The sequence below is a fragment of the Takifugu flavidus genome, chromosome 14 (genome assembly GCF_003711565.1).
Source record: "Takifugu flavidus isolate HTHZ2018 chromosome 14, ASM371156v2, whole genome shotgun sequence".
NCBI lineage: Eukaryota > Metazoa > Chordata > Actinopteri > Tetraodontiformes > Tetraodontidae > Takifugu > Takifugu flavidus.
Window position 1 is genome coordinate 2454733 of NC_079533.1, and position 27622 is coordinate 2482354.

At 43.4% G+C, this 27622-nt stretch overlaps 1 protein-coding gene across 2 annotated transcripts in view; it reads right to left on the minus strand.

Moving 5' to 3' along the window:
* The window catches only part of opcml (opioid binding protein/cell adhesion molecule-like), a 155315-nt gene that overhangs the window by 8671 nt on the left and 119022 nt on the right, over positions 1 to 27622 (minus strand). For both annotated transcript variants that reach the window (XM_057054320.1, XM_057054319.1), the window contains one exon: positions 18085 to 18210. In XM_057054320.1, coding sequence (XP_056910300.1) covers positions 18085 to 18210 — 126 coding nt within the window. The remainder of the gene's footprint in view (positions 1 to 18084; positions 18211 to 27622) is intronic.

Consider the following 27622-nt stretch of genomic DNA (forward strand, 5'->3'; position numbering starts at 1 on the left):
TCAATGTATATCAAATAAGCCCTGTTACCATATGCAAGTGTCAGTGAGGCTGGATGGATGCTGACACCAGCATTGGCAACACAGCTGGCATCAATACAGGAACAAGAACATTAGCATCTACAACCTGTTAGCGCTGGCTGATAGCATCTGAGGATTGACCGCAGCTCCTGAAATACTGTTCACACTCACACTGTAATTTAGGCGATGCTTTTATTCTATTTCCACTTGTGGGTCTCACTTATTTCTATAGCTCTGCTCGTTGATCTGTTGCACACTCACGCTACATTCTAAACCTACATGATTAAACTCAATTGAATCTTTTTTTCCGGGTGCTGCAGAGTAACCACATGTTGCGAACATCATTAGTAATACTTTTTAGCAGTATTAGTCATATTAATAGCTAGGAGCACTGCTGCAAATGCTAATAATAATACTACTAATACTACTACGACTACTACTACTACCGGTACTACTAATAAATGTATTTGCTTAAGGACATCATGAGATGTTTTGTCCTTGAAGATGGGGTGCAACCTGAGGTGTTCTGCTTCTGGCTTCACCTGCACAGACAGAAGTTAGAGGCCACTAGTGTATCAGTCTTTGTACACACGTGTTGGCAGCAGACCGCATGTAGATCTTCCACGTAAAGAATTCAGAAGGATGCGAGTTTTAAAGGGTATTTGTCTGCTGGACAGGCGCAGCCAGCCCAGGCTCCACTACAACAATGTGCACTGCAATATATGAATTATGCAAGGTGGCTTTTGTCAGTGAACATGTTGAAAAGAATCAGCTGTCCTGCCCCCCCCCCGGTCATTTATTTCCTGTATGACTAATGCCATATGCCCTGTATGACTAATGCCGTATGCCCTTTACGCTGGCGTGGTCGTTTAGCATGCATTCTAAATATTAATTAGCACAACTTCACCCATTCACCATCTGTCTGTATCATAAAGGATGGTCTCGCTGGCAAATGACTTTGAATTGGAAAGTTTTGTGGCAACAGTCTACCTACACCAGGGGCCACGTGCCTAACTTTTGTTGATTAGTAGCGATGTTCTGCAGGGTAACACGCCACCAATTATTACATTTGCCTGCGTAATGATTTCATAACGGTGGCCATGGTTGTTGGCAGCACCTCTAATTGTGATATGAAATCTCATCCCTGGATGAGGGGCCCACAAAAGACTGGGAGGGTTCTGTATGAGCAGCCTAATTAAGAGACTGTTGACATTTGATAAGAAACTGTGGAAATAATAGGAGTGATGCTCAATGGGGTTGATGCTTCCTGCCTCCAGAAGCTGCAGAGAAAATATATATTAGCACATATTCATAAAACCACATCGGAATAGTGCCTGTTGCTTTCTTTATAACTATGTTTTTATTGGGTTTTCTGTTTTATAGTAGTAAGTGAGAGGAATTGGAGGACGTGTGCAGAATATTTAAATAAATAAGACAAATTAGTGTGTCAAACACTTTAACATCTGTGGCGATTATGATTATAGTTTCTTTTCAATTGAATTTATTACATGTATTTATAAAAAACAAAAGCAAATATCGACAAATCCACGTTTGGGAAAAAGAGTCGGAAGAAGTAAAAATGTTTATATAATTATATGGATATAAAAATGTCTAATAAATATCCATTATCCATATGCTACATAAATGTCTATTTTAATTTGGGGCCGTCCTGTTGAGAATAGGCTTTAAAAAAGGATGGGTTCAGGTGTGTGTGTGTGTGAGAGAGAAAGAGAGAGAGAGAGAGAGAGAGAGAGAGAGAGGAGAGAGAGAGAGAGAGAATGCTGACAGCAGAATAACAGCGGTGTTATTTGAAAGTGGTTTTTCTCCGTGGTTCTGTGACTCTGGAACCTCTGACCCGTCCCTTCAGCTGCTAGTTAGCATTAGCTAGTGAACCGGGAGTGAGCAGAGCTTGGAGGCTGGATGAGCCATGACAACATCGTCTTCGTCACACAAATAGAAGTCAGAGTCTACTTAGTCAAAGAAAAACACACAGTCCTGCTTCTATTCATATTCTGGGTGTTATCACACTGGGAGGACATACTGTATCTCCCAGTTTAATAGTTCTAATCTGAATAACAAAGCAGTGTCTGTGTGGGATGAGCACATTTGGAAGTGGGGGCTGCGTGCTGTCAGAACAGTAACACATTTCCATCCCACACTGAAAGGCTGCCGCAGCTTTCCTCCTGTTTCAGACTTCTGGGTGTCGTATTAAATCACTCTGCTGTGCAAACATTCGCTCATTATATATTCATGTTGGTAATTCGTCAAGTGACCCTGATGGTTCAGATGTTTTGGGTCTTTTTTCTTTCCTCAACTCTTAAACTAGTTTTCTCTTGACTTTGTGTTCCAAGGCTCCTTTTTAATAAATCATTTTTAGGAATAAACTTGAGACGGTATTAATGTCTGCCATCTTTACATGCACGCTCTGGTTTGTTTACGTTTCCATCCTCATGGCGCCGCCGCCCTTATTCTGCGACGCAGATGGTTGTCAGCTTTGTCACCTATTTCAAGAATTAAGTGGGTTAATTTTTCCACTTCTTGGCTTGAATTAGGTTGCTGCTCCTGCCGAAAGCGCAGCTCCAGCTCCGGCTCCGGCTCCGGCTCCGGCTCCGGCTCCGGCGGCAGACTGCGGGGGCACCGAGCGCCTCCAGGAAGGTTTATTCTCCCAACAAAAGAGAAAATGTCAGTGTTAATGAACTAGTCTGGGAACAGGTTTGAAAATAATCTGAGTAATTAGAATAAGACGTGTCCCAGCAGGACCGCTGTCTTCGGTGGGAAACAAACCTCTTCTCTGTTGTCTCACTGCGGCTGATTTAAAAGTCAAGAGCATTTTCAAGTGTTTGGTGATTCTACACATCTTTTCCAAACAGGCCCATGTAAGCATGTGGTTAGGAGCTTCCTGAGGCCAGCTGTCTGGCGGTGGCGGTGGGGTGCACATCGCCGTCCCTGTGACCTTTCATCAACTCTCAGCCCGTGCAGGTAAACACACAGTTGTTTTGTGCCGATACACCTAAACTCACGCTAAAGTGAAGCAGCGATACTTCACCATGATCATTTCCATCGTCTGCTCTCGTAAGAAAAAGCCTTTAAATGCAACAATCGAAGAAAAAGTCCAACTTTAAAGTGACATCTGGGAAGGAAGACAACCGTTTATAGTATTTTACAGGGGCTTAAACCCATTTCCTGCTATTTAATAAAACACATTTTAATTTCTCTTATTTTCCACTTCGCAGCTTTTCACCTTGCACGTGAAAAAATGTTCCCTCTGCATCAGCCTGAAGCAACAACGTAGAGACATCTGAACCCGATCTGGAGAGGGTGTGATGTCATACCCGCCCATCAGCAGAAGGGTCCCCCTACACGAGCCTGGTCCTACTCAAGGTTTCTTCCTGTTAAAGGGGAGTTTTTCCTTGCTACTGTTGCTTGTTTGGGGTCAGGCCCTGGGATTCTGGAAAGCACCTAGAAACAATTTTGATTGTAAAAGACGCTATATAAATAAAGTTTGATTGATTTGATTGGTTGATATCCCCCTCATGAGACTGACAGGAAATATTCTGGAACAGGTCTCTGGCAACACATAAGGAAAGCAAACTATATATATTTCAAAGCATCCCCGCTCTCTTCTGCAGCCAGAGATGCATCCTGACCTCATCAGCCATTCCACATGATGCTAATATTTCAAAAATCCCCAGGTGACAGAGGAGCGTACAATTCCCAAGTCTGTGCCGCCTCAGCGTGATGATAATTAATAACGACCCACCGGAGAGGCACCCATGCTCATCATCTCAGCTCCACCCTTGTGGCGTGTGACAAAGCCAGGACGCGCACGGCGGCTGCGCGTGTGCGATGAACGGAAACGTAACGTGAAGTGGGAATTTACGTTGCATTCAAGCTTCATCAGGTGTGCGACTGGCTTTATAATATTTGAGTGTGAATGCAGCGGAGAGTGGCTGCAAACTCTTATTGGAGCTTAAGCTGGGAACATTTTAGGAAAAGCTCAGGAGAGAGCACAACCCATTAGCTGGTACTGTAGGGAGCACAGAGTCTGAACAGTTCATTAAGGCTCTCCCTCCTACAGGGGGACGTGTGGAAATTGGCCCAGAACAGATGATGGTGGGGAGAGATGAAGCCACTCACAAGACAGCAGACTAAAATAACTTATAGTTCTTTAACATCTGACGGATGCACTGGAAAACCACTTCTAAAAAGAATGATGACATTTAAAACTGTGTCCCACGGGACAGTTTTAAATGCCACAGTATGTTCCCGCACTGCTTCCTGCTCCTTTAATATGTCAGACTCTGACTTCAGAGAATTTACAATTCTACATCTTCATTTTTTAAGTCCATCTAAAAATGGATCGAAGATTTCTGTGGCACTGATAACATTTCGATGCTTTTAAATTCGACAAACGAAAAGCTCGTTGTGTTTCCACGGGTTGTGGAAAGACGATTAAAGAGAGATGACTCTGATTACTCCTGTCCTGTGACTGGAACCATGTTCACCTGTATGGATAAGTGAGTGTCATCAGGTCTCCTGAGAGTCCACATATGACAGTCACCTGTGGCATCTCTCCCGTCTCCACGGACACGCTGTCATCCCTGCGGGCTCACAACAGTGATACCTGTCAGGCAGCCTGTCGGGAATGCTCACGTGGAACAGAGACATAAATCCTGAGCAAATGTGCAGGATTGGAGATAGAAATCCTTCGGACTCAGCTTTGCAAATGTGAATGGGACTAAAACCACATTGTTGCAGGACCGTCAGTCAATTGTAGGGTAAAGCAGATCTACCTCCAGGATCTAATGCACGTTTAAAACACACACACACACATAAAACAGGGGGAAATTTTGTGTATTTGAAGACATGGATAGACACACAATCCTGCCTATGGTTGAGTAAGCCTTAAAAGTTTGATGATGATTCTGACTGCGCCACAACAAAAGAGCTCCAAAAGAAATTATTCATGGAAATAAAGACGTTGCAGATTTCTGCTCTAATACATTCTTCCATCTAAAATAGGGTTAAAAATTTGTGGTCATTATTGCAGTTTGACCAGCTTCTCATCGGCCAAAGTCCTTTTTAAACCTGGCTGCAGTCGGCATTTGAGAACATTTTGAGGAGCAACAGATTCAGCATTAAGAGCTGGTATTTTAGAATCTGCCATTTTATTATTATTATTATTATTCGTATTATTATTATTATTATATTATTATTATTATTATTATTATTATTATTGAAGAGCGCTAACACTGATAACCATGGAGACGAGAACCCCAAAGGGCCGAGGTCATTCCAGAAGTTGAGGAACAATGTGGAGAACAGAAGTTTTCCTTGGGAAGCATCATCAGGGTGAGGAGCGCCGTCTCAGGGTGAGATAGAGGAGGGCAAATCCAATTGAATTCCTCAGGTCTCCCAGATTTTCTTTTTACTGCCAAAGCAACCCCCCCCCCCACCCCCCACCGACAAGATTTCAAGATGAGACAGCTTCTTTTAATCCACCATTTTGCTCGCTCTTGTTGTTTCCAGCCAGCTTCTTATGAGATCACGTACGTCATGACACCAGACATGCCCCACCCCCATCTGTAGCTTAAGCAGGGGAGTTTTTTCAATGGGGTAGAAACCCCCCACACGGAGGTAAAAAAAAAATAAAAATCAGCCATTAAACCGTCCCACCGCTGATTTAGAATCTTGTCCTTCAAGCCAGTGATCAAACTAACCCACCAAAAAAGAGGAAACCTAACTGGAAAACATGGAAGAGGACACACAGGAGGAGGGAAGGATGGTGGTTGTGAGGCTGTTTTAAAGGTAAAATAAAAGACTGTGGTAAAAATGCTGCAGGCAGCACAAACGTGCTTGTTCTTATTTACTCCTGCCCCCTTCCCTCCTCAGCCAGCTCACTTCTTTATTGGCTGCATTCCATTCCACCGCACATTTCACGCAGTCCTGACTCGGCACTCGTCGGCGTTCCGCATACACGCGAAGATTTTTGGTTGCAAATATTGAACAAGTTTAACATTTAAGATTGTCGTAAGAGCCGATTAGCGCACCTCAGACCACGGAATTGTCTTACAGGACATAAGATAATCGGGCGTTAGCTCCTCTTTGTCAAAAATCAGGACAAAAATGGCGTGTAAACTTCTTAACAGTGAGCGTGAACACTGATGTGGTGATCAGTCAAGGCCACACGTGTAAAGGTCCATTCGCCACACTAGCGAAACGATTTAAAAGAGCGGAGAATAAACCGAAGAAGCCAGATGAACGACGCAGCATCACGCCGTCCCTTTGAATCACAGCTACAAGATGGAGTCACGCTCAGCTGGTGACCCACATACTCAAAAACAGGAAAAATCCATTCACACAGGAAGCAGCGGCACCTCCTCTCTCACGTTCCCACATCTTGACAGAATAGGAACGCTCCCACTTCATATATATGGAATTAAATGTCTTATGAAACAACACTAAACTTAATGACTGCTGCACTTTATTCCACTATGGATAATTGACAATTACAAATCAAAGTTGACAGCAGACAAAACGCTGCAAAAGGAGCCTGAAAACCGCCGTTTGAACAAAACTGGACGGGCTTTTTAGATTGAAAAGCTTGATTTCCAAGTTTGTGTGCTAAAGACTTGTGTGGAAACTAGTAAAGACCTAATTTATTTGGCTCCCTGACCGCTGGATTCCAACATGTTTGGATCTGACAGACCTTCATCTCAGCAGAGGTTTGGAGAAACATAAGATTTTGGACTAATGAGCAGCTTCATTTCAGCTGAACTCCTGAACATCAATGCACAAACGGTCATCGAGAAGATTCCAATGATGCTAAAATACAACTCTGGGTTGGTGTTATTCAATCAGTATTTAATTCATACTCTATTACTCCGGCTAGAAATGGGTGCAGAAATGAAGGCTGGGGTGGACAACAAAGGCTGACGCACACGTAGAAATATGCGCTTTCATAAAGTCATTCTGAGAAGGAGCAAGGGCAGATGGAAATCCACCCTCATCATACTGCTGGATGATTTAGTAGTAAATGAATATTTGACTGACACGAGGCTCTAATGAATATGGTCATTAACATATTCATGAGTGACTGGCTCTTCACGTAAAAGCCAGCGGTACCTTTCAAAAGCCCGTGTTTGGATCTAGCAGCCGACTCTGTCCTCCTGTTTCTAGTTCCCTCTCACATCTGCCTTTCTTCCATCCACGTCCAGCAGATGCGCGCCAGATAAGCCGCGTGTAAGCGTGAACTCCATTAGGTGTCCCACAACAGTTGATTAATTAATGCCCCGGCGAATGGCTGTGTGGATCCTCTGGTGTCGTCTCCTGTGTGTCGGTCCTTTCCTCGTGTGTCTGCTTGTCTGCTCAGGTTTACTTCGGACCGCCTGCGGCCATGATGCCTCCCCATCTCCCGACTGAGAGCGGAACACTCACGTTCTTCCATCTTTAGAGATGGATCACAACAACTCCATGGAATGTGTTGTTTATTCCACCTGGACTCTCCTCGTCCTTGTGCTTATCTTTTACGTGATTGTCTCACACACACACACACACACACACACACACACACACACACACACAGACACACACACAAGCACCACCCCTTGTTTTGCATCATTTGTTCTGAATACGTGACCTTTACTGAACAATGATCAATCAGTCGGGCTTTAAGCTTATTAGACTCCTTCAAATTCAAACCAGCGAGTGGATGTAAAGGCGCTCATGGCTGAAGATGTAAGTCAGGCAGGGGAACACATTTAAGCATTATATATTTATTCCTTGGTAATTCTGCACTTTTGCTAACACACTAAACTGACACGCAGAGCAAAAGCTCCGAGCTTTCAACCGACTCTTCCGTTCAAAATGAGCCGGGAGGCCAATTTATGTGCCGCAGATTGTTTTCTATGTATTTTCCTTCCCACATTTTTCTGCAATTTTCTTTTCCAGTGGACCGTTTTGTGGGGGACATATTTTTATTCACTCCAATATAAATATATATCTGCTGTGCAAGTATTGAACCGGCTAGTTTGGTTTAAAATAACAGTAAATAACAGTGGATGTTTCAAAAGCACGTTTGTATCAAATATTTCTGTGCAGGTGAACAATCTAGAGAAATTTCCACAACAAAGGCAACGCATACTAACAATGATAGAGCTTTCCATTAACAGTGTGTAGCGGGGTGGTGAAGAATCGGGTAATATGAATGAAGTGTGTGTCGTCTGGAGGACATGTTAGCTAATTTGCAGTTCGCTGTGGTGTATTTTAATAAAACCCCTCTAAGTGTGCCAAATTGTCTTTTAGCAGTTGAAAAAAGCCTGAATCGGAAATAATAAGAAAGCTGAAGTTAGGGAGGAACTGGACGATGTTGCTCCAGGACCAAGAGCTTCTTCGCTTCATTGAACTCAGGTACTGATGACCCCACTCGCACCCAGACTCGGGGGTCAACCTGACTCCTCCAAAGAGCTGACGGTAAATATCCATCAGACTCATTAACGTAGAACTAAAGCCCTTGTCCGACTGTGTCGGAGCACCAAATATCTGTTTATTTTCTGTGTGCAGGGCAGTAAAGGAAGAACTGACCGGTGGAAGGTCTTTGACCTGCTGTTGATGTGAAGCCTCCTTAGAGAGTTATTTCGGGGCCACCAGAAGAGTGGCGACAGTCAGTCGCAGCTCCGTCTAATTAGCTGCAGAACTCGATGGATACAAAAAAAAAAATAAATAGTTGGAACAAACTGAATCAGCAGTAGAAGTTTGTCTCAGACCCGTCGGGGGATGATAGCGAGATGAATGATCTAGGAAACACGTTCGTAGCGATCAATATGCCACCATAAATATCAATGATTCCTAAAACCTTTTGAAGTGGCAAAGACTCAGTCCAGCTGGACATGGGGGGAAGGGGGGGGGGGGGGGGGGGGGGTTCCTGCGGGGAGCTGCTGCATTATTGATTATTTACCTGTTCCAAACAGATGCAGTTGCATCTGGAGCTACTGGAAGTTCTACCAGGGAGCAGCTAAAGTCTAACAAGTGGTCAAACAGGTTGACAATCTGTTGGGCTTCTCCGCAACAATATGTTCAAACAGGCTCCTTTCTCTCTTTTTAACTAAAGAGATCGGACAAGCTTTTGTAGAACTGTAGCTCCGATCCAGTCAGATCTAGACTAAAAATCCAAGGGAAACAAACTGATCATAGTCAATCGCTGCAACAAATCCTGGCCAGAGTCCTCAAGCTGCGGGAAGAGGCCGGATACGGAACCATCAGATCAGAATGTGGAAATCTGTGTTTATTTGGGGCTGTTGAACTAGAGAAAGATGAAAAATATCAAGTTGTTGTTGAGAAGGGCACCATGAAAGGAATTTTATTCTCTGCATTCTCACTCTGAAGCAGATATTGTATTAAGGTTTTAGGGCACTGGAACCGAATAGGTTGAGGGTTATTTTCTGTTATAAGAAACGTCCTCTGTGCCTCAAATAGATATCGGGCGTCTGTCCTCGGATGTCTTGGATTTTGATGCTGGAAAATAACATATTTATATATTAGGAGACACACACACACACACACGCGTGCAGGCATGCATGCATTTATCATGTTTATCAGTTGTGTCTGTTTCAGATGCAGCAGTTTTCAGCAGAACGTTAACTGAAAACCCTTTTTACAGCCACCGCGTCCAGCTCTTCCAGGAGGATATTGAGACGGGCCCGAGCCAGATAGGAGATGTAATCCCCCCAGTGTGTCGCCTGAGCTCTTCACTCTGTCTCGTAGGCTCAGCCCAGCCACCCCGTGGAGGAACCGGAGCGCTGTGGTGTCAGATTCGGTATGTTCCTCGCAGGGCCCTCTAAGATGAACGGGAACGGGTTTGAGACGACCTGAGCGAGGCTCAGCCCAAAACAGGAAGAAGAATCTGTTCTGCGGTGAAGCCACAGCTCACAGGAGGATCTCTCTGTGCGGCTGTCTGAAGAGGACAATATGCTAATTTAGTACGACTGTAAATACCATTTCACAACCCTCAAATTAAGAGTAAATGTTCCTCAAAATAATGCTACTCAAGCATTATATAAATATGAGGGACACTTTGGAGGAGAGCAGCCTTTGCTATCTTTGGCCAAACGAATCCTCCATATCAGACCTTCCTAAGAACAAATCCGCTACTCCCAGCTTCGCTAATCTTCCCTTTATCCCACCGTGCCCTTCTGTTCTTCTTTTCATTGTTCCATTAGTCTCGTTCATTTGCTGCGTTCAGACCCTTTCCCATTCCGCAAGCCTTTTTACATTTCCAGAGTTCTCCGCACTTCTTTCTCACAGCTTTCCTGTCTTGCGTGGGCGGTGGGGTGAAACAGAAAGTTGTGGGAGCCCTCCAGGTCCCCTGCAAAGGAGCTACTTTTGCCACCTCCACCAGCCAAATAGCACCCCACACTCCCACGCTGTGATTTGGGAGGAGCAATTGGACAATGCATTTAAAGAGAATGCTCGCTAAGAGGCTCCCCAGAAGAGCACAGACCAGAGGAGATCTTTCCTCTGATGTTACATGCTTTGCTTCCTCTAAGAGCGCTGTGTTTGGGTCTGGGTGGCTCACATTTGGTGAATGGCTCCCAGTGCCAAAGTGATCCCTCTGCAGACAAATCTGATGGCTGCTATTGCAAACTGTGGAGCCCAGAAGTGTCCAACAGTTCAGTTTTTAATGTTGGTGCCAATGGTTAAAGCAGTCTTTAAGGGAAGACTGTGTTCCTTTCAGCCTCTGGGCATGCTCTATACATATTAATACTCTGGATGCTGTCTGCCACAGAGCTGCTGCTGTGTAAACTAAATGCTGAAAAGAAGCCCTTCCTCAGCACTTAAAATGGGTCACACACCGTATTGTGTTTTTCCATTTTGGTAGGATTCAATCCCTGGTTGCTGCGAGACTCAGTGTGATCTTCACCAAAGTGCTAAACAACACACACAACTGCAAGATTCCACTGCGGCCTCAAACTTTCTTGAGGGATTCGAGCGTCCATCGAAACTGCGATACATTATGCATTTGTCCTCTTGTGTGTAGTTTTGCGGCTGCTCGAAATGAGGAGAAGGTCATTTCTTCACACTGGGAAACCTGATTCGGAATCACTACTGCGGCTCCAGGGAGGCCGCGCTGTAACTGATGCTGCTGCAATGTGACCTCAGTGAGGAGCTGCAAAGAATAAAAAAAAACAACCAAAAACCTCCTTTCCCGCAGCAGCAGCATCGTTCCAGTTAAAGTTATATAACTTCAGTGTAAGACAAAGTCATCCGTCATGAAGAATCTTTGTAGTAAAGTGTCAGCGGGAACAAAAGTGCCACCCTGGAGTGATTTCGCTGACTGTGTTAACTACATTCAGAAATGCTGTTTCAGTCCGACCGAGTAGGACAGAAGGACAATCTTCGCCTCGCAACTTGGCAAAGTGGTTAACACTGAGTGGCAAAAGCATTCCCAACACCAGTGGCACCTCAGCAGGCACATCAGAGAGCCACCAGGATCATTTATGAGAGTTTCTTTGCTGTTGCTGCAGATTTCTAACGAGCCTGGAAGGTCCAAAGCAACGATGAACCCGAAACATTGCTGGAATCAGTGGAGGCCTTCAGTGACGTCCAACCTCAATAAATACACCTCGTAATAGCATCAATGCGGCACCAGAAATTATACAGAATCACACTTACAAAATACATCACTTTAATATAGGCGAGTCCAGCAACACTTCATTTCTGGAGCATTTAAAATCAGTCATTCACTGTTGAGTTTAGGTAACAAAGATCCCCTAAATTGTTCAAAAATCAAAGTTGATTTGAAGAGATTAATCAACCAAGTTTGAATAAATCCACCGATATGCGAGATTAAACAAGTTGCACATTGTAGCCATTTCATATAGGACACCAACAAGACGATACAGAAACAAAATGACAAGAATTATATTAAAAATAAAAGGAAATTAAAGAGAACCTGACAACACAAGCTATCTCATATCTGATTGGATAAAATGCAATGGATGCAATATGACATCAAGAGATGGGGAATAACTTTATTTACACATTATTATTATATTCTATATATTTACGGTCAGCAGAAAAGGCCTCAGTTCGAATACAAAACTGGTAGAAATGGTGGAAGAACAACCGCAATGTAATGCCGTAAACTATCAGTCGGTACAAATGCTACCAGATTAACATTTGGAGATGTTACATAAAGCTGTCCACACTGACGGCTTTGGAATTTTTAAATTGCTGCTGAAGTCTCCCCAAATCTGCCTTTTAAAGGGAAAACAGGACCTGAATATGCATGAGGAAGAGAAATGTTTTAATCATTACAGGAGTGTTGTATGAAACACGGCTGAGTCTCCCAGCCAGTGAATTCTTTATTGGGTGGCAATCAGGCACCAATTAGTCTGACCCAGTTTGGTATGCGAGAAGCAAGAGTAGCAGCAGCGTTTCCTTATTTTGTATTCCCGATTTTATCCTTTTTGCGGTAACAAAGGCATTTGGGTTTCCCCTCAACGTTGTGTTGTTGTAGGGACACTTGAGAAACTGCAGTCTTGTCAATGACAGCGTGACGTCACGTTGCTCCGGGACCAGCGGGGCCATGAGAAACTGGCTGGTTTTGTTTTGTGGCAAAGCTATTCATTAGCATTTAGGCTAAGCTTGCGTCATTCAAAATGCAATATTTCAAGAATCCACATGTAGGAAAAGGGAAGAGAGCAGCAAAGACTGTTGCCAAGAGCCCTGAATGAAAGAATGAACGTGGAAACATGTGTCCGAAACAATTTACTCGCACTGAAAGCTATTAAAATAAAGTGAGACCTATATCACTGTTGCAGATTGTTGGGATTGAGAGAGGAAGGATTCCTGGGTGGGGGCTTTTTTGTTGTGATGTGGGTATGTTCTCTGCATCTGCACAGGTTTCCTCCTGTTTTGGAGAACAGAGACATTGTCTCCACCTGAGATGATCAAATCCTTTGTGTCACAGACTGAAGTTCACAGCTTCTGTGGAATCAGCTTTTATTATTCTGCTGACAGTCTTTCAGGCTTCACTCCCCTAAATAAAGAGTTGCATGTCTTTTTATTTCCCTCGCATCTTCTGACGCTTCGAAAACAACAAAAACAACGCGCCGAGTTTCTTAACAACCCCGCACAAGCTGAAACGGCTGTTGGAGGAAGTCGAGTCCTCATTCAAAGTGCTGGCTGCACATTGAACAAACACTTAGAGGCTTTTTCCCCTCCCCTCATATCCGTGTTTCATCATAATTGCCGGGAACTTGTGTGTTCTGGCTACCATGGCAACTAAAACTCTGGAGGTTAACATCATATTAGATGCTTTAGAAAGAAAATCAAGTTTAATTATAGTAAAAGTTATTATCAGCGTCTTCTGTTCAGACAGGTGTTCGACTTCTTGGTACTTCCATGGTTGTCTGTGCTCAACAGTGACAGGTTCTGTCAGTGACCCAGGGGTCACAGATGTCATAACATCTCATTACTGAGGAGCAGAAGAGGAAGAAGATCTTTTCATACTTGGATAAATGCCTACACCTGCCTAGACGTATATACTACTTTAATGGCTGTTGCTATGCACGTTTGAATATTATTTCTCATCATTGGAAAAACTAACATAACAACGTCCAAAGTTGAATGAAAGCATGAAAAAGCACACGTTGCAGAGTCCAACATATGGGGGAAGTAAATGATTAATTTAGCAAAAGTAACGTGACGTATGGCGCCTGAAAGCGATTGCACAGCATTTATTACATCTGTATTTAATTTTGAAAGGCAGGCGCAAGCTGCTCGTGCACAGATGGCGGCCGTTATTCAGGTGAGGAGGGTAGTGGGGGAGAAATGCAGAAATGCGCAGAGAATGTGTTTATCGTTGCATTAGCGCATCCCTGCTCAGAACCACGGGACAAAATGTCGCTCGTCGTGACTGGAGGAGGGAAAATTGGATCCAATCCCATTTCTGACATATAGAGCGCGATGATGGAAAAGTTAAGAAGAAACAATTGTCCAAAGTGATACACGGTAAACAGAGTATTTCTATTTTCCTCATCTGATGGGCAGCTCTCTTCCTCCCAGCTCTGCAGGATTATTAAAGACCTGGAAGAAGAACTGCTCCAACAAGCTTCCACCTGACGTCAGCATAAGAGCCACAGCCTGGTCCAAGGCTTGGTCCCAGCACCAAAAGGCTGCTGCAGAATCATCAGTGGACGCATCCATCTGCATCCTGCATGTTTAGAATATTGACCTCAGAACCTTTGACCACGATGACCTCTGGGATCCAGTTGGTAGATCTAATTGGCTGCTGCTTAAAAGTCTGTTTTTATAATCTCTTGTAAGAGACAATTATTCCTTCATTTTCTCTTTCCTGTAAATCTCCTACTCATCCTCTGAATTCTCCATGTGGCCTTTTCCTTCACAAGTGTCACTTTCATATATTCAGATGATCTTCTCTTTTCTCACGCGTGCTCTTTTCTTGTAAACACACATTAATTATACAGACGAGAATAGAGCTTTGAGTAATTTACCTCCAAATTAAACTCATTCAAGCTAAATTGAATTGAACAACAATAACAGCTCCTGAATCTAAACCATCTTTGATTATGGAGGAGAATGAGCTAAATGAGCAAAATGTTGTCTCCAAATGGGAGGAGCTCAGTTTGACTGACGATCTGCTTCAAAAATCCTCATGTTTGGGGTTTTTACAGTTTTCATGGCAGGTTGAGACCTTTAAATACGAGCACAGACCTGTGCTAAGTAAGGAGAAGCTTTTAGAATTGTAAGTTATTGTCATGAACATGATGCAGGGCACGAATCACTAACATCCAGCAACGACCAGCTCACGCCCAGCAGCAGAAAAACCAGTGCCATGAAAGGACTGTGAAGGCAATCTTTTATTCAATGGACTAGAACCCTGTAACAGTGGATGCTTCCAAACAGCTGCACTAAAACATGTCAGAGGACAGATAATCCAGCGATCTCTGAATGATCACACAGCAAATAAAAGGACTTTTCCCCCCCTACAGCCTTTTGCTGGAATAAAAGTATATTTCTCCCGTTTCTGCATCATTGGCTATACTTGATGTTGTAACTTCTCTGCTTCTTTTCTACTTGGTGCATAAATATGCTCCCCCATTGTCACAGAGGGAACATTTTTAGGTGGCGCCAGACATTGTGCTCTAGTTCTCGACTAGAAAACATCAAGAAAATCACTCTGAGACTTCCTGCAGTGGAAGCACAGTCAGGATATGTAGATTTCTGCAATGATGATACTCAGATAAGCAGGTCCAGGCACCATTTATTCCCCCCTTTCATTTCAAAAACGCTTGTGTTCAACGGCAGCCTCGGTCATCTGTGGTTAATGAGCAGCACATCAGGAGAATTACATCATGTCTTTTACTTTAAAAGACATATTTTGGTCCTCCCTACAACCTTAACTTCTTTTCAGTGGTTGACAGTGATGCAGCTGAATAATCTATGTTTATTAGGATGAAAAAGCAGGTGAAAAGAGTGGTGAAACTCCGTATTCAGTAAGTATTTATGGACCGTTATTCCCATATCACTACAATGTTTTTGTCATTAAATGTGTGAAAAAAACAACAAATGACCGAATCTGAGATTTTCAACTTGAAATCACAGAACTTTCTGGAAGAGGGATTAAATGTCAAATTCTTGTTTTGAAGCAGAAGGTGACTCATTGGACTGCGTCATCAGCGGCTAAATCACACTTGCTCATGTGTCTCACGGTGGGCAGAACAACAGTTGTGAGATCCGGACTAAGCTGATTAATGTTGGGGCCACAGATGACAACACTGAACCAAGAGCCCAATGTGCCAACCTTGTGAGTCAGGGCTGACGAGCAAGTGAGGAACCTCCTCCACCTTAGAACAAATGATGGGGGGTTGTCAGGACAATCTGAATGAATGCACCAAACACGCGCTCTGCTGATGCTCACGTTTCAACTCGCAGGAATACATGCGCGGCTTCATTTGCAGTGTTTCTGCTGCTGCACTTCTTAGGCTCTAAGAATAGAACATCTCTTTGAGACTCATTAGTATTTCTTTGTCAGCACTGAGCACAATAATAGAGTGGGACCTCTACTTACGAACGTCTCTACATGCAAAATTTTCAGATTACGAAGCGTCTCAACGGGAAAATATTTCCTCTTGTTACGAAAGAAATTTCAGGATACGAAGGTCAAAAATACGCTACCGCTGCTACTCGCAGTTCGCGGAGTTTAGCGAACACAAACTTGCTTGTAGCTGCTCTGCCATTGGCTATCGCCTAGCATCTTCCTGTCATCCCATTGGCTAGGAGGGACGTCAATATGTACAAGTTTGTGTGTATCCCAGCGTCGCCTTCGTTTCACTTTTATTTATTGTGGGTGTTCGTATATTTGTCCATTAGATGGCGGTGTTACCACAAGTGTTAACGTTCCTTGCTAGTAATGACGGCTAATGTAAGATTAGCCTGTAATAAAGTTCATTTTGTTCCTGGAGAAGCCTTGCACTGAATTCCTACATTTATTGTGCGGTAATCTAATTGTAACATGTATTTGTTAAATGTTTTGATGCATTTTTATGATTTATAAAAAAAAATATGTCCGAATTTTTGGGGGCTTGGAACGGATTAGGGCATTTACATGGAAAACTCTACTTTTGTAAATTTTCAGGTTACGAAACAACTTCTGGAATGAATTAAATTCGTAAGTAGAGGTCCTACTGTATGTAATAACTTCAATAGGAGTCTGCCTAGATGACGGTAATAGCTACTCTATGAACACTCTGGTAATATTGGGTAGTGGAGAGAAACATTTAGAATGTAAAAATACCCTAAAATAAAAAAATAAAATAAAAAACAAGATTTCTTTAGGATATGTAGAAATGTTGCAGCTTCTCTGTTTATTCCTTTAAAGAGGCTCTTAGAGAACCTTGTAGGCTTGGTTTTAAATGAGGCAGATGGTCCTGCATGAAACATTTGTGGATCTCTAAACACTGAATACACATTGTGTGGGTTTAAGTCATCAAAATAATTTTGACTGTAAACATGTGAGAAACGATGGAAATCCGGAGACAGATTGTTGATTTTAGATAATAGTGAAGAAATTGAACCGTGATGGAGGCTGCACATTTGGCCCTATAGAGAGGCAGCTTATGACTCATGCTGCTGAAAGCAGAACAGGAAGCTTAGAGTCAACACAATTAGAACACCGAGCATGTGCACACACATATAGAGCTCATTTCCTCTCCTTCATCGGGGATCTTCCAGCACTACATCTCTGAGCAAACCAGTCTCCTGAGCGATCTCCGGTCAGCAGAATGTGCACCTCCTAGCCCCTGTGATCCACCAAGGCATCTAGCAAACAAAGCTTCAGCCAGAGGCCAAAGCCCGGTGTTACTCACCACAAAGCGTCTTGCGGCTGCGCTAACGCAGAAGCTGCAGAATTAGAGCTCAGCGGAGGTAAACTGCTGTTCTGCATGTGGGCGAATATTCATTCGAGGTGAGCGTTGAAGGTGTTCACTGTGTGGGAATGCTGACATCGGTTGCCGAGCGTAGGAGTGGCGGTTCGGCAACCTTGACATTGTGATAATTATTTCTCGTCTACACTTCTCACCTTTGATGGATGGATAAGAAAAAGGATGAAAGGGCCCAATAGTACGCAGGGTTAGAACCTCCACAGAACGGGCGGGGGGATGGGGGGGGGGGGGGGGTGTGGGGAGGGGGTTATGGGAGACAGCTGATTCATCATTTGTGTTTTGGATTGTGATTGTTCCACGGCGGTAGGCTATGCACACATTCTCTACGCCATTCCTGTCTGACTTCCAGCCTCGGCTGACCCGGTTTCTGTCAAAATGCGACTTGGTGCGTCCTCCGCTGAGAACGGCGGATCCGCAACATCCCAGCGAAATCCCGCGGGTGCCGGTGTTTGATCCGAGCAAGCCTGCCACCTTATTAGTTTGCATCCAAATCCGAGTCGGTGCCTTTACCTACTCACAAATCCTGGCTTCACTCCCGCGGGTGGATTTCCAAAGCAACTCCAAAAGACAACCAAATAAAGTGCAACGCCTTGCAGCCTACCTCGTGGTGAATGATACTTCCATATGATGCTGGCGTCGGGCCGACCGACGGCTTGGCACATCAGATTGACGTTGCTGCCCTCGTTGACCGTGACATCCTTGGATATGTTGGCGATCCTGGCGGGGACTAGGGAGAGAGAAAGCAAATCAAGATTGATCATTTCAGCTTAATTAAAGACGTGAGCAACGGGGCTTGCTGGTCTAGGTGATCAGACCGTTGATGAGTTTAAAAATAACCCTGGTGAAGGGACTTAATTACCATGAAATTAGCTGACAAATCTGACAATTCTTTGGCTCTTCATGGCGTTAGACATGATTGATTTTCTTCATCATGTATCTCAGCCACACTGCTCATTAGACAAGCAGCGGTCTGATTTGAAGTAAAACGTAATTGTATCTGTGTGACTGTGTGTTTGGTTTCTTGATTAAATGTATCCCCAGAAAATGTAGCTTCAAATTAGGGGTCAGCAGTTATCCTTCACTTGTAATGACTTGACATTTCAGATCATTAGTTGGTCTAAGAAGTCACACAGCAATTACGGTTATTATTTTACTGTAGTTTTACAGTTCAAGAAGACAGACGAGCAGTTGAACACACGGATTTCAGGCATGATTCCAATCCGGCTCCTGCGGCCGCCGTACGCAACGTGGACAGTGACTCTGAGTTGTTTTGCTAAAGCAAAAGTTAATCCTCAGACATTGACCAAAGCTTCAGAATTAGCCAATAATGATGATCTGGAGAGGTGGCGAAAACAAAGAAAAACAAGTGTCCCAATCAGATAGTCTGACATTTACTTAATGAGGCTAAAATGATATTGGATTAAAAGAAACAAAAAAAAACCAACAACCAAATGCAGCCCGTAATCCCAATCACATTAATTTCCCACGTGTGTATCGTGTTATCGCGGAAGTGCAGAGGGGACCCCGCAGGGTCAATGAGCCAGTTCTCTTGGTTGGTTCGGACTTCATGAAGCTCTTCATGGAGTCAGTTTTCCTAATAAAACAATTAAAAAAACAAAACAAAAAAACAGCGAGATCGATAAATGCAATGCTACATTTGTCTGTTTATTTATTTGTTGGCATCTAAACAGAGAGCAAAACACACACCTGAATAAGAGACACAGGGTGGCTAGAGTATTTTAAAAAGACTGTTAAACAGGCTAAATTACTGGTCCGATTCAGTTATTGCTTTGGTTTGGGCCTCACTTATCCTCAATGCTGACATCAAGCTAGTATATTTTATGTATGGTTTCCACTTTTTTCATTGTTTAAATTTTACATTTATTAATATAAATTACCCCTATAACTGAGGTACTTCAAAAAGTAATTGGTGTAATAACACCCAAGGGATAAATGTTACATTTTTGTAAAAGTTGATCAATCAAACCTACAACCTATCACTTTATTGTATTAATGTATGCTGTCCATATTTTCTCTCACCTTATAACATGACAATTTTAACAGATTTAATGTAATTCTAATAAGTTTAATGAGTATAATTTATTTCTACGATAACAGTAATGAACCTACTAAAACTCAATACCATGAAAAATTGTAGAAGTGCCAGGAGACCATAGGTGGAGTGGCATGGTAGTCAGCAGCCAAATGACCTTTGAATTTAACAATTTAACTAGCATGCGGGAATAATTGGCTGAACTGGGACATTACTTGAAGGGCAGTTCCAAAAAAAGACATCAAAAACACAACCTAATTCAGAAAAATGTCGCCGTGGCGACATGGCAGAATTAATACCTGTCTGCAGGCATCTTTACCTCCACTTGTAACTCGCACACTATCACACTCCATGTGATTGCTGGACAAGTGACCGACTTCCGTGACTGATCCCTGGGTTTGCTAAATCCAACAAGAGGCTAAAAGGTTTTAGGCCTGAAGCACCCTTTTGGATTCGATGTGACACAGCTTCAAGGGCAAATAATTAAATAAACGTCTCTAAGTAAGTCCCGTGTGCTTGCACGTTGCCTTTATAACTTTGCAAATTAACCGTTTAGCACATTAACTAGAATTGAACCTTCACCTTGTGAGATATTAAGTGAGGCGCAGTCACCAACAGGATCGCTGGCCATATGTTTAGTTTCTGAGAGGAGTTAGAATAAAATGTTTCAGCAGGTTTTGATTGCAAAGGTTATGCTTGGCTCTTCTGACCCAGAGCTACGAAACCGACACACCGCTTCCTTTGAAACATGCAGTCAAACAGTCCTTTTGCAGGTAAAGCAAGGGAATTTTACAAAAGGTCAATAAACCTTTGCAGATGATCCAACTCATCATTTTTTGTTGTTCACCACCAAAGTTCCATTGATGTTACACAGCCATCTGCCGCCTCCATTTCCTTTGTCCAAGCTGTAATCACCAAGAGCTGAGGACAGAGTTTCTTAAATGGTTTGATTTTTGCGGCGGGAACGGAGGAGAGCGATGTCGGTGAGGGCCAGACCGGAGTGACTGAGTCCCGTCAGAGCGTTTCCATCATCCTTCTCTGTGGAAAATGTGCACACGTGCTCTTGACCCACCCTTGAGATGGCCCGACAGTTCAAACAAACACCACCTCAAAATATGGAGCCTGTCCCATTTCTTCCTGGTTTTCTTTATCTATTTTTATGCACCGCACTAAAAATTCATGGATACCAAAATGCGCTCGTATCTGACACCGGCACCCGGAAATTCCAGCACTGGTCTGATCTCGTTCTCTCGTGGACGCCTCTCTGCAAATAAACAAATATCCCAGCTTGACAAAAGATGCTAATGTTTGTCCAATTCTCTGAAAGCAACCACGTGGAACAGGAGACAGCTGAGGGGATGGATAAAGAAAAGTGGCCTGTGCAAAGCTGCGTGCTGACAGTTGTTGTGTGGGCGATGCCGTTTCACCTAGGGTATTTGGTCCATATGCTGTTGTATATCAGCCATTGTCTTCCTGTTATGTTATGCGCAGGAATAACAGACGACCACCGCCGCTTGGATGAAAGCCTAAACGCTGAATAAGGAATCGGTCCACAGAGTTAGGGAGCAAGAGGAGGGAGATGATGACGGGAAGAGGTTTTGCTCCCCCCCTCCCTCTGCTGGATGTTGTTCTTGCATTTTTTTCATTTCTTTATTTTGACAGACAAACACTTTATTAAAATATGCCCTTTGAACTGCTTAATGATTAAATAAGGTTTATTGTGGGTATTGTTGATGAAAAAATTCAAACAATCCTCTTCAAAGAGAAAAAAAAGGCCTTTAAGCTTAAGCTTCATCACACCAGCCACTTTAAATTCCATATTGCTAAAGCCAAGGAAGGTAAGAGGTTCTTAATAGTATTGCAGACTAAAGAAAAGTGATGTGATGAATATATATATACAGTATATATATATATATTTTTTTTTTTTTTTTTTTTCTATTATAGGTTATAAAACCTCAGATCTCAGACAATCTCAATTAGAAAGATCTTTGCTTTTACATTTTTATGTAATCATCCTAAGCTTTAATTCTTTACCTTTAATTTTGTATTTAAATACACATTTATTTTGATTTTATTCTATTTCAGTTGTCTTTTTCTCCTGTCCCAAAACTTCAGCAAAATAAAATCTAGTTTGATCAACAATATATCAACAGCATATGAGTATGAACAGTAGCTGGGCAGGAGCAAAAAGGGACCTTTGAACAATTATTGTCGTTGCCGTAGACAAATTAATACTTTTCCTGTTAAAAGTCACCCCAGTCTTTTGCCCTGGCTTTAAAAAAAACATTCAATGATTCTGACTTTGTAGTAGAAATCTGACAAATGCTAGCAGGGGAAAAATGTGGCTATTCTGGAGCAATTAGACCAATGCCTCGGAAATAATGCTGTCGTGATTAATTGAGGGTAAAATGCATCATGTGACGACCTGAAAAAGGCTCTGTATGTTTGGTGGTTTGAACACAAACCGCTTCATTTCAGACTCACTGACCTCCAGCAGGGACGAATGAGTGAGCATCTGTGTGCGGAGCAGATGATAGCTCCTCCAACGTGACGATGCCGATGGCTAGGTGATTAAAAACAGAGCTCCCCTGACACTGTGGTTGCTGCTGGAAGTGACCGCGGGGCAGGGGAACATCACCTTCCAGGTGGGCCCAGCAGAATGCACAGCAAGAACTAGTCAGGAATTAAACTGAGGAACCAGCTTAATATTGATGTCTCTTCGAGTCTCTAATTTAAGAGGTTGACGAGTGAGATCTTCTTTTGTCATGCCAACAGCCATTAATGGGCTACATTTAGGAACATGTGATGATTCTATAGTTAGCGAAGGGCTTGGTGGCATGTGGGGGAATTTCATGCTCACTGGTATTTATTTATTTTGTAGAGATTCAGCCTGCTTTTCTCCCGTGAGAGAGCGGCGTTACACACTGTGCAGCCAGAGATCATGGCCAGAAGTTTCATTCCAGCTCCTGCAGACAAAAGGACGCTGTAATGCTAAACATTTATTCAGAGAAAACTCATTTTAGAGAAATACCGATAACACTTGGGATAGTTGTTGAGTCCCGATTCATATAAAGTGTAAATAACATGGTTTGAATTTCTCTTTTGCGTTTTCAGACTGTGGGATGTTTTGCTCGCGTTGGATTATTTCTCTGCGATACAAATACGAGGTCAGGCGCATTTCTACCCCCGCTCGGAGCAACACAAGAGGCTACTATCTCCACTCTCTTTTGCCAAGTTGGGGTTTGAATGCATTCTGCTGTCAATTGACGATGTAACAGCAGAAACCTACTCCCTTTGCTAGCATAGCATTACGATGCAAGAAAAATAAAACAAGGAATAAAAGCTAATAAATTAAAGGAGAAGGAAAAAAGGGCGGTATTGGTTTTAGTATGAACCTTTCACACATCCTGACTTCAAAACCTCTTTCTCTTGTGCCAATGTTCACTGAATCTATAATAGATGCTAACTCCTCTTTCATAAGATATAACAAGATGTCGGAAACATCAAAAGGGTGAGCGCCACTGAAGTTTCCCATCAAGCGTCTCCACACAGCACAACAGTGACAGACATCATGGTAACTTTGAATCTTCCCATCATTGTAATTGTTAATTTAGAGGTGAAGCCAACTGCAGGGATATCAAAGATCCACATATTCAGGTCCAGGAAGTATATTAAAATACTCGCAGGCAGCTCAGACTTTGTAGCAACGGAAATAAACTAGGTTACTTTCCCGGCTGTCTGGCAGACTGCACCGGCGGTGACACCTGCCTTCAAACTTGCGTTCTTTCTCAGTTCAAAGGCAGCTTTTCATATGGGACCCGTCACAGCTCGTGTTCTAGGACTCCGATCCAGCAAAATGACAGCAACGCTGAAGTGAAACCAAACAGCACATTTGATGCATAAATATATTATTTCCTGATCAGCAGGAAAAAAGAACACATGCAGGCAGAGATAAATGTGTCTTAATAGCCTCCTTTCTAGAATCTTAATTCATCTAAAGTCTTCTTATTCCAAATTCCTGTTGAACTGAGAATTATTTCCATATTCTAGTGTTTGGTTGCAGACTGTTTAGGTTTGGTAGATCAGTCTGTTCCACTGAACTAACCTGGCTAACATTACACAGCATTTTAAAAAAGCATCTAGGGTTTCGTTCCCATTGTGCACCAGCAAGCAGGAGACGAATGCAGCAGGGACTCCACCATCTTCAGCTTTCTTCCCGTCACCAGAAGCCGTGTTTAGACCCGTGTGAGGTCGCGTTCATTAATAACTTAATCAAAGAGCTGGAGGGTAAACGTAAAGCAAGATGTTTACACCGTCTGCACAGGTCCTGTCCACCGATTCGTGAGGACATGAGGACAGAACACAAGGACAGGTGTCTACAGTCAAGAAGTTCTAATATTCCTCACATTTGGGTCACATTTGGGCCAGGTGTAGAGGCAGCACCAGAAAGGTTCTGTTTCTCTCTCATCTTGTCTCTGCCTTCTTCCGTCCTCTCGGTCATATTTCATTACATTTTGCTTTATATAAAAAAAATGTTTACATTTGTAAAAAATAATGTAATCATTCTATTTATTCAACGGCTATATTGTTCAAAAAAGACTAAAAAATGTTTTAGTAGGCTGTAGAAAACCTTCAGCCAGCCAAATGCCGTGATATTTGTTTAATTTTCAAGGTCCATGTTTTGTTCCAATATTATTAAAAATGCAGCACATTCTTTGTGACCTTCCCCGACCTTCAGGCATAATGTCTGTTTCCAGGAGGAAAGTTCCCTATTTGTAATGATACAGGAGCAAATCAGGTGAAGCCACGATAACGCGGGCCGTTTTAAACCGCCAGGCTGGTTTTAAGCAGTTCGAAAGATAAAGAAAAAGAAAAATATATTAAAAAAAACCAAGAACAACAAATATACCCATGAAGGAAGCAGCTTTTTCTGTCATAACTGCTGAATATAAATGGAACTTTATGAGAATTCTGCAAATACAATATATTTACATCCATCCCAGCAACAGTGGCTCAAACAATCCTGATGAGGATAGAGAGGGAGCACATGAAAGGTCACAAGGTGTGTGTGTGTGTGGGAAGGAGGGGGGGGGGGGTTGCAGGTATTTAAACAGAGCTGCACCGAAGCAATAGAATTATTGTTGTGGAACAAATCTTTTAGCAGATAAGTGAGATTAACTCTTTTTGAGTGGCTTCACCCGTTCTGTCATCCGGTTTCTTGCCTGACTGATCCCACCTGTGCAGCCACACCTGTGCCCTGTGGCCCCGCCCCCTCGGCCGCTCCAGCTTTTGGCAGATTGGCAGATTGTCAGACGTTTTCACTCCCGTCTGCGTGTTGTTTCCTTGTTTTCACATGTCACTTCCTATCTTTGTTTTGCCACGGTGAGTCTGTCTTCCCGACCACGTTCTTCCGCTTTTCCCTGTGTTTTCCCTCCATTGGCCTTCCTCATGCTCCCTTGCTTCTCTTGCATTTTAGTATTTTACGCAATTACATTGTCCACTGTGGGTTTTTTTTTTATGGTTTGTGGCACATTAAAGCCTTGACTCTGTTTGGGTCCAAACTCTCAGGAGACAGGACGGTGACATTCAGGAACGCGTCTCTGTCCTTCCTCTGTAAACACAACTACACAGTAGCTGCTGTAGTTGCTTTTCTACCTCTTCTGCTTCCACCTTTCAAAGAGAGGTCAGAAGGGCTGGAACTCCCCCCCCCCATCCCCCCAACATGTTAACATCAGGCACTATTGGTTAAAAATGCTAAAATAAAGCAAATCATGTGTTCTCCGGAATTTTTTTTTTATCAAATGGACTAAATATGTATTTCTTTGAAAAAGCTTCCTTCACCCTTCTTGTTTCTGCTTTCATAACGTCCACAATCATGTGACCTTGTGGGCTTCTCTTTGTTCGTCTCTTTGGCTGCTGTGCTGCCACTGCCGCTGCGCTACATCGTGCGGTTAATGTCACCCCGCTTCCGCAGCTGACGCAGCCGCGACCATCTGTCCTGCACCCCTGCACGGGAGACACCCGCAGATCAGCCAGAGCTCCGCTGATCCAAACAGCAGCATGGTGGTGATGTTAGACTGGTTATAGTGGTGCAGAGGCTAATAGGACTGTTTATACTGGGAGAGAGGATTAATAAACTGGTTATAGTGGGACAGAGGCTAATAGGACTGTTTATACTGGGAGAGAGGATTAATAAACTGGTTATAGTGGGACAGAGGCTAATAGGACTGTTTATACTGGGAGAGAGGATTAATATACTGGTTATAGTGGGAGGAGATGATGGATAAACTGGTTATATTTGGACAGACAGGATTAATGGACTGGTTATAGTAGGACAGATGATTAATGGACTGGTTATTGTAGGAGGGAGAGGATGAATAAACTGGTTATAGTGGGACAGACAGGATTAATGGACTGGTTATAGTGAGACAGATGACTAATGGACTTGTTTAAATTGGAAGGAGAATGTAAATAAGCTGGTTATAGTGGAAGCAAGAGGATAAATAAACTGATTCTAGTGGGACAGAGAGGATCAGTTGGGATAGAGAGGATTTGTGTACTGGTACTGTACTGGAGGCTAAACAGTCTGGACATAGTGGGAGAGAAAGGTGAAATTGACTGGTTTTGTCACAGCCCCATTCCCCCAATTCTCTCCTGTCCCTCTGTCCCAGTAATTTTCCACTCTCCCTGCCTCTGCTCCACTCTACCTGCCAGCCACTCCCACCCCGTCAGCTCAACTCCGCTCACCTGCAGCACAGCTGCAGCTTATTCCCGACCAGCCCTGCTTATAAGCCTCCCCTGCACTCTCAGTCTTTGCCAGATTGTTCTTCTGCTTTGATGTGAGACTTTCCAGCGTTGTTTCCCTGCCGGATTACCTGTTACCGACTCTGCCTGTCTTCGTTCTGCCTGTTCCCCGGACAACCAACCTGCTTTCTGCCCCTGACTACGACTCCTGCCTCAGCGTTTCTGGTTCCTGCCCGCTCACCTGGTTTTGACTTCTCCGCCTGGCCCCGACGTCGCTGCTGCTCATCCCCAGTCTGCTCCGCTACATCGTCAGCCTCCTCTCCTGTAAGCCCCTTCCTGTCACTCCTGCCCGCTGTCAGCAGAACTGCACGGTTCCGAGGATTTACGTCCTCCCTCCTTGGTTCCGCATTCCGGCTCTGCTCGACCCAATCCCCGAGCCTGCAACCCATAGACTTTGTGCGGGCCCTGAGCCTGAAGAACGGACTATTTCCTGTGTTTCCTTGTCTGCCTGAGTTCCTGTTTGCCCGTGTGCTAATAAAAGTCATTACCACGGCCCAGTTTTCCAGAGTGCTGCTTTTGGGTCCAAATTGCACCTGTCACAGGTTTTACTGGTATGAAGGGATACAGACGACTGGTAATGGTAGAAGAAAGAACAAATATCCAGTTACATGTGTATCTTTATTTGAACACCCATATATGAAGCTTGTTTAGACTTAGCACAGAACTGTAGGCTTCTGTTATAGCATGATTGCAACTCTGTCAGGGGACAAGAAGGAATTGATTCATCCTTGTTTTTGTTTTTTTCATTTCTTAAAAGCAACATTAATGATTCCAGGATCTTCATTCAACTGCACAGTACAGCTCCATATTAAATGCAAGCTAAGCTCTACCCACACCGTGATAAGTGATCTCATGTTTTCTTTTGCATCACAATCCCGAGTTGATTAGAATGAAATAAAATGGAACGACATACTGGCTTCATCAAACATTGTCAAGCACGGTTGCAGAGTTATCCTACAAGGCAGTGTAAACATTCTGTTTTCACTGGAATCCTGGAATGTGTCTGCAGGATTTAACTGGGTTGAGACTGCGGCATTGCGTGTGTGTTGAATGTAGCTTTTAGCTCTGAGTAGATCACTCGGCGCAGCACAGGGCAGATTTCTTCATGTAACATTTTGCGTGTCCACCTGCACATGGAGCTACCGTCACCCTGAATCAGCTTTCATAGCTACCCCCGCCAAGGAGGTCGTGTGACAGCCAGTGTCTCTGTTTTGGTGATGTTTGGGATTCCACAGGGATGTTGCCCTTTGATTCTCCAAAGCTCAAAGCCGAGGGGCTAAAA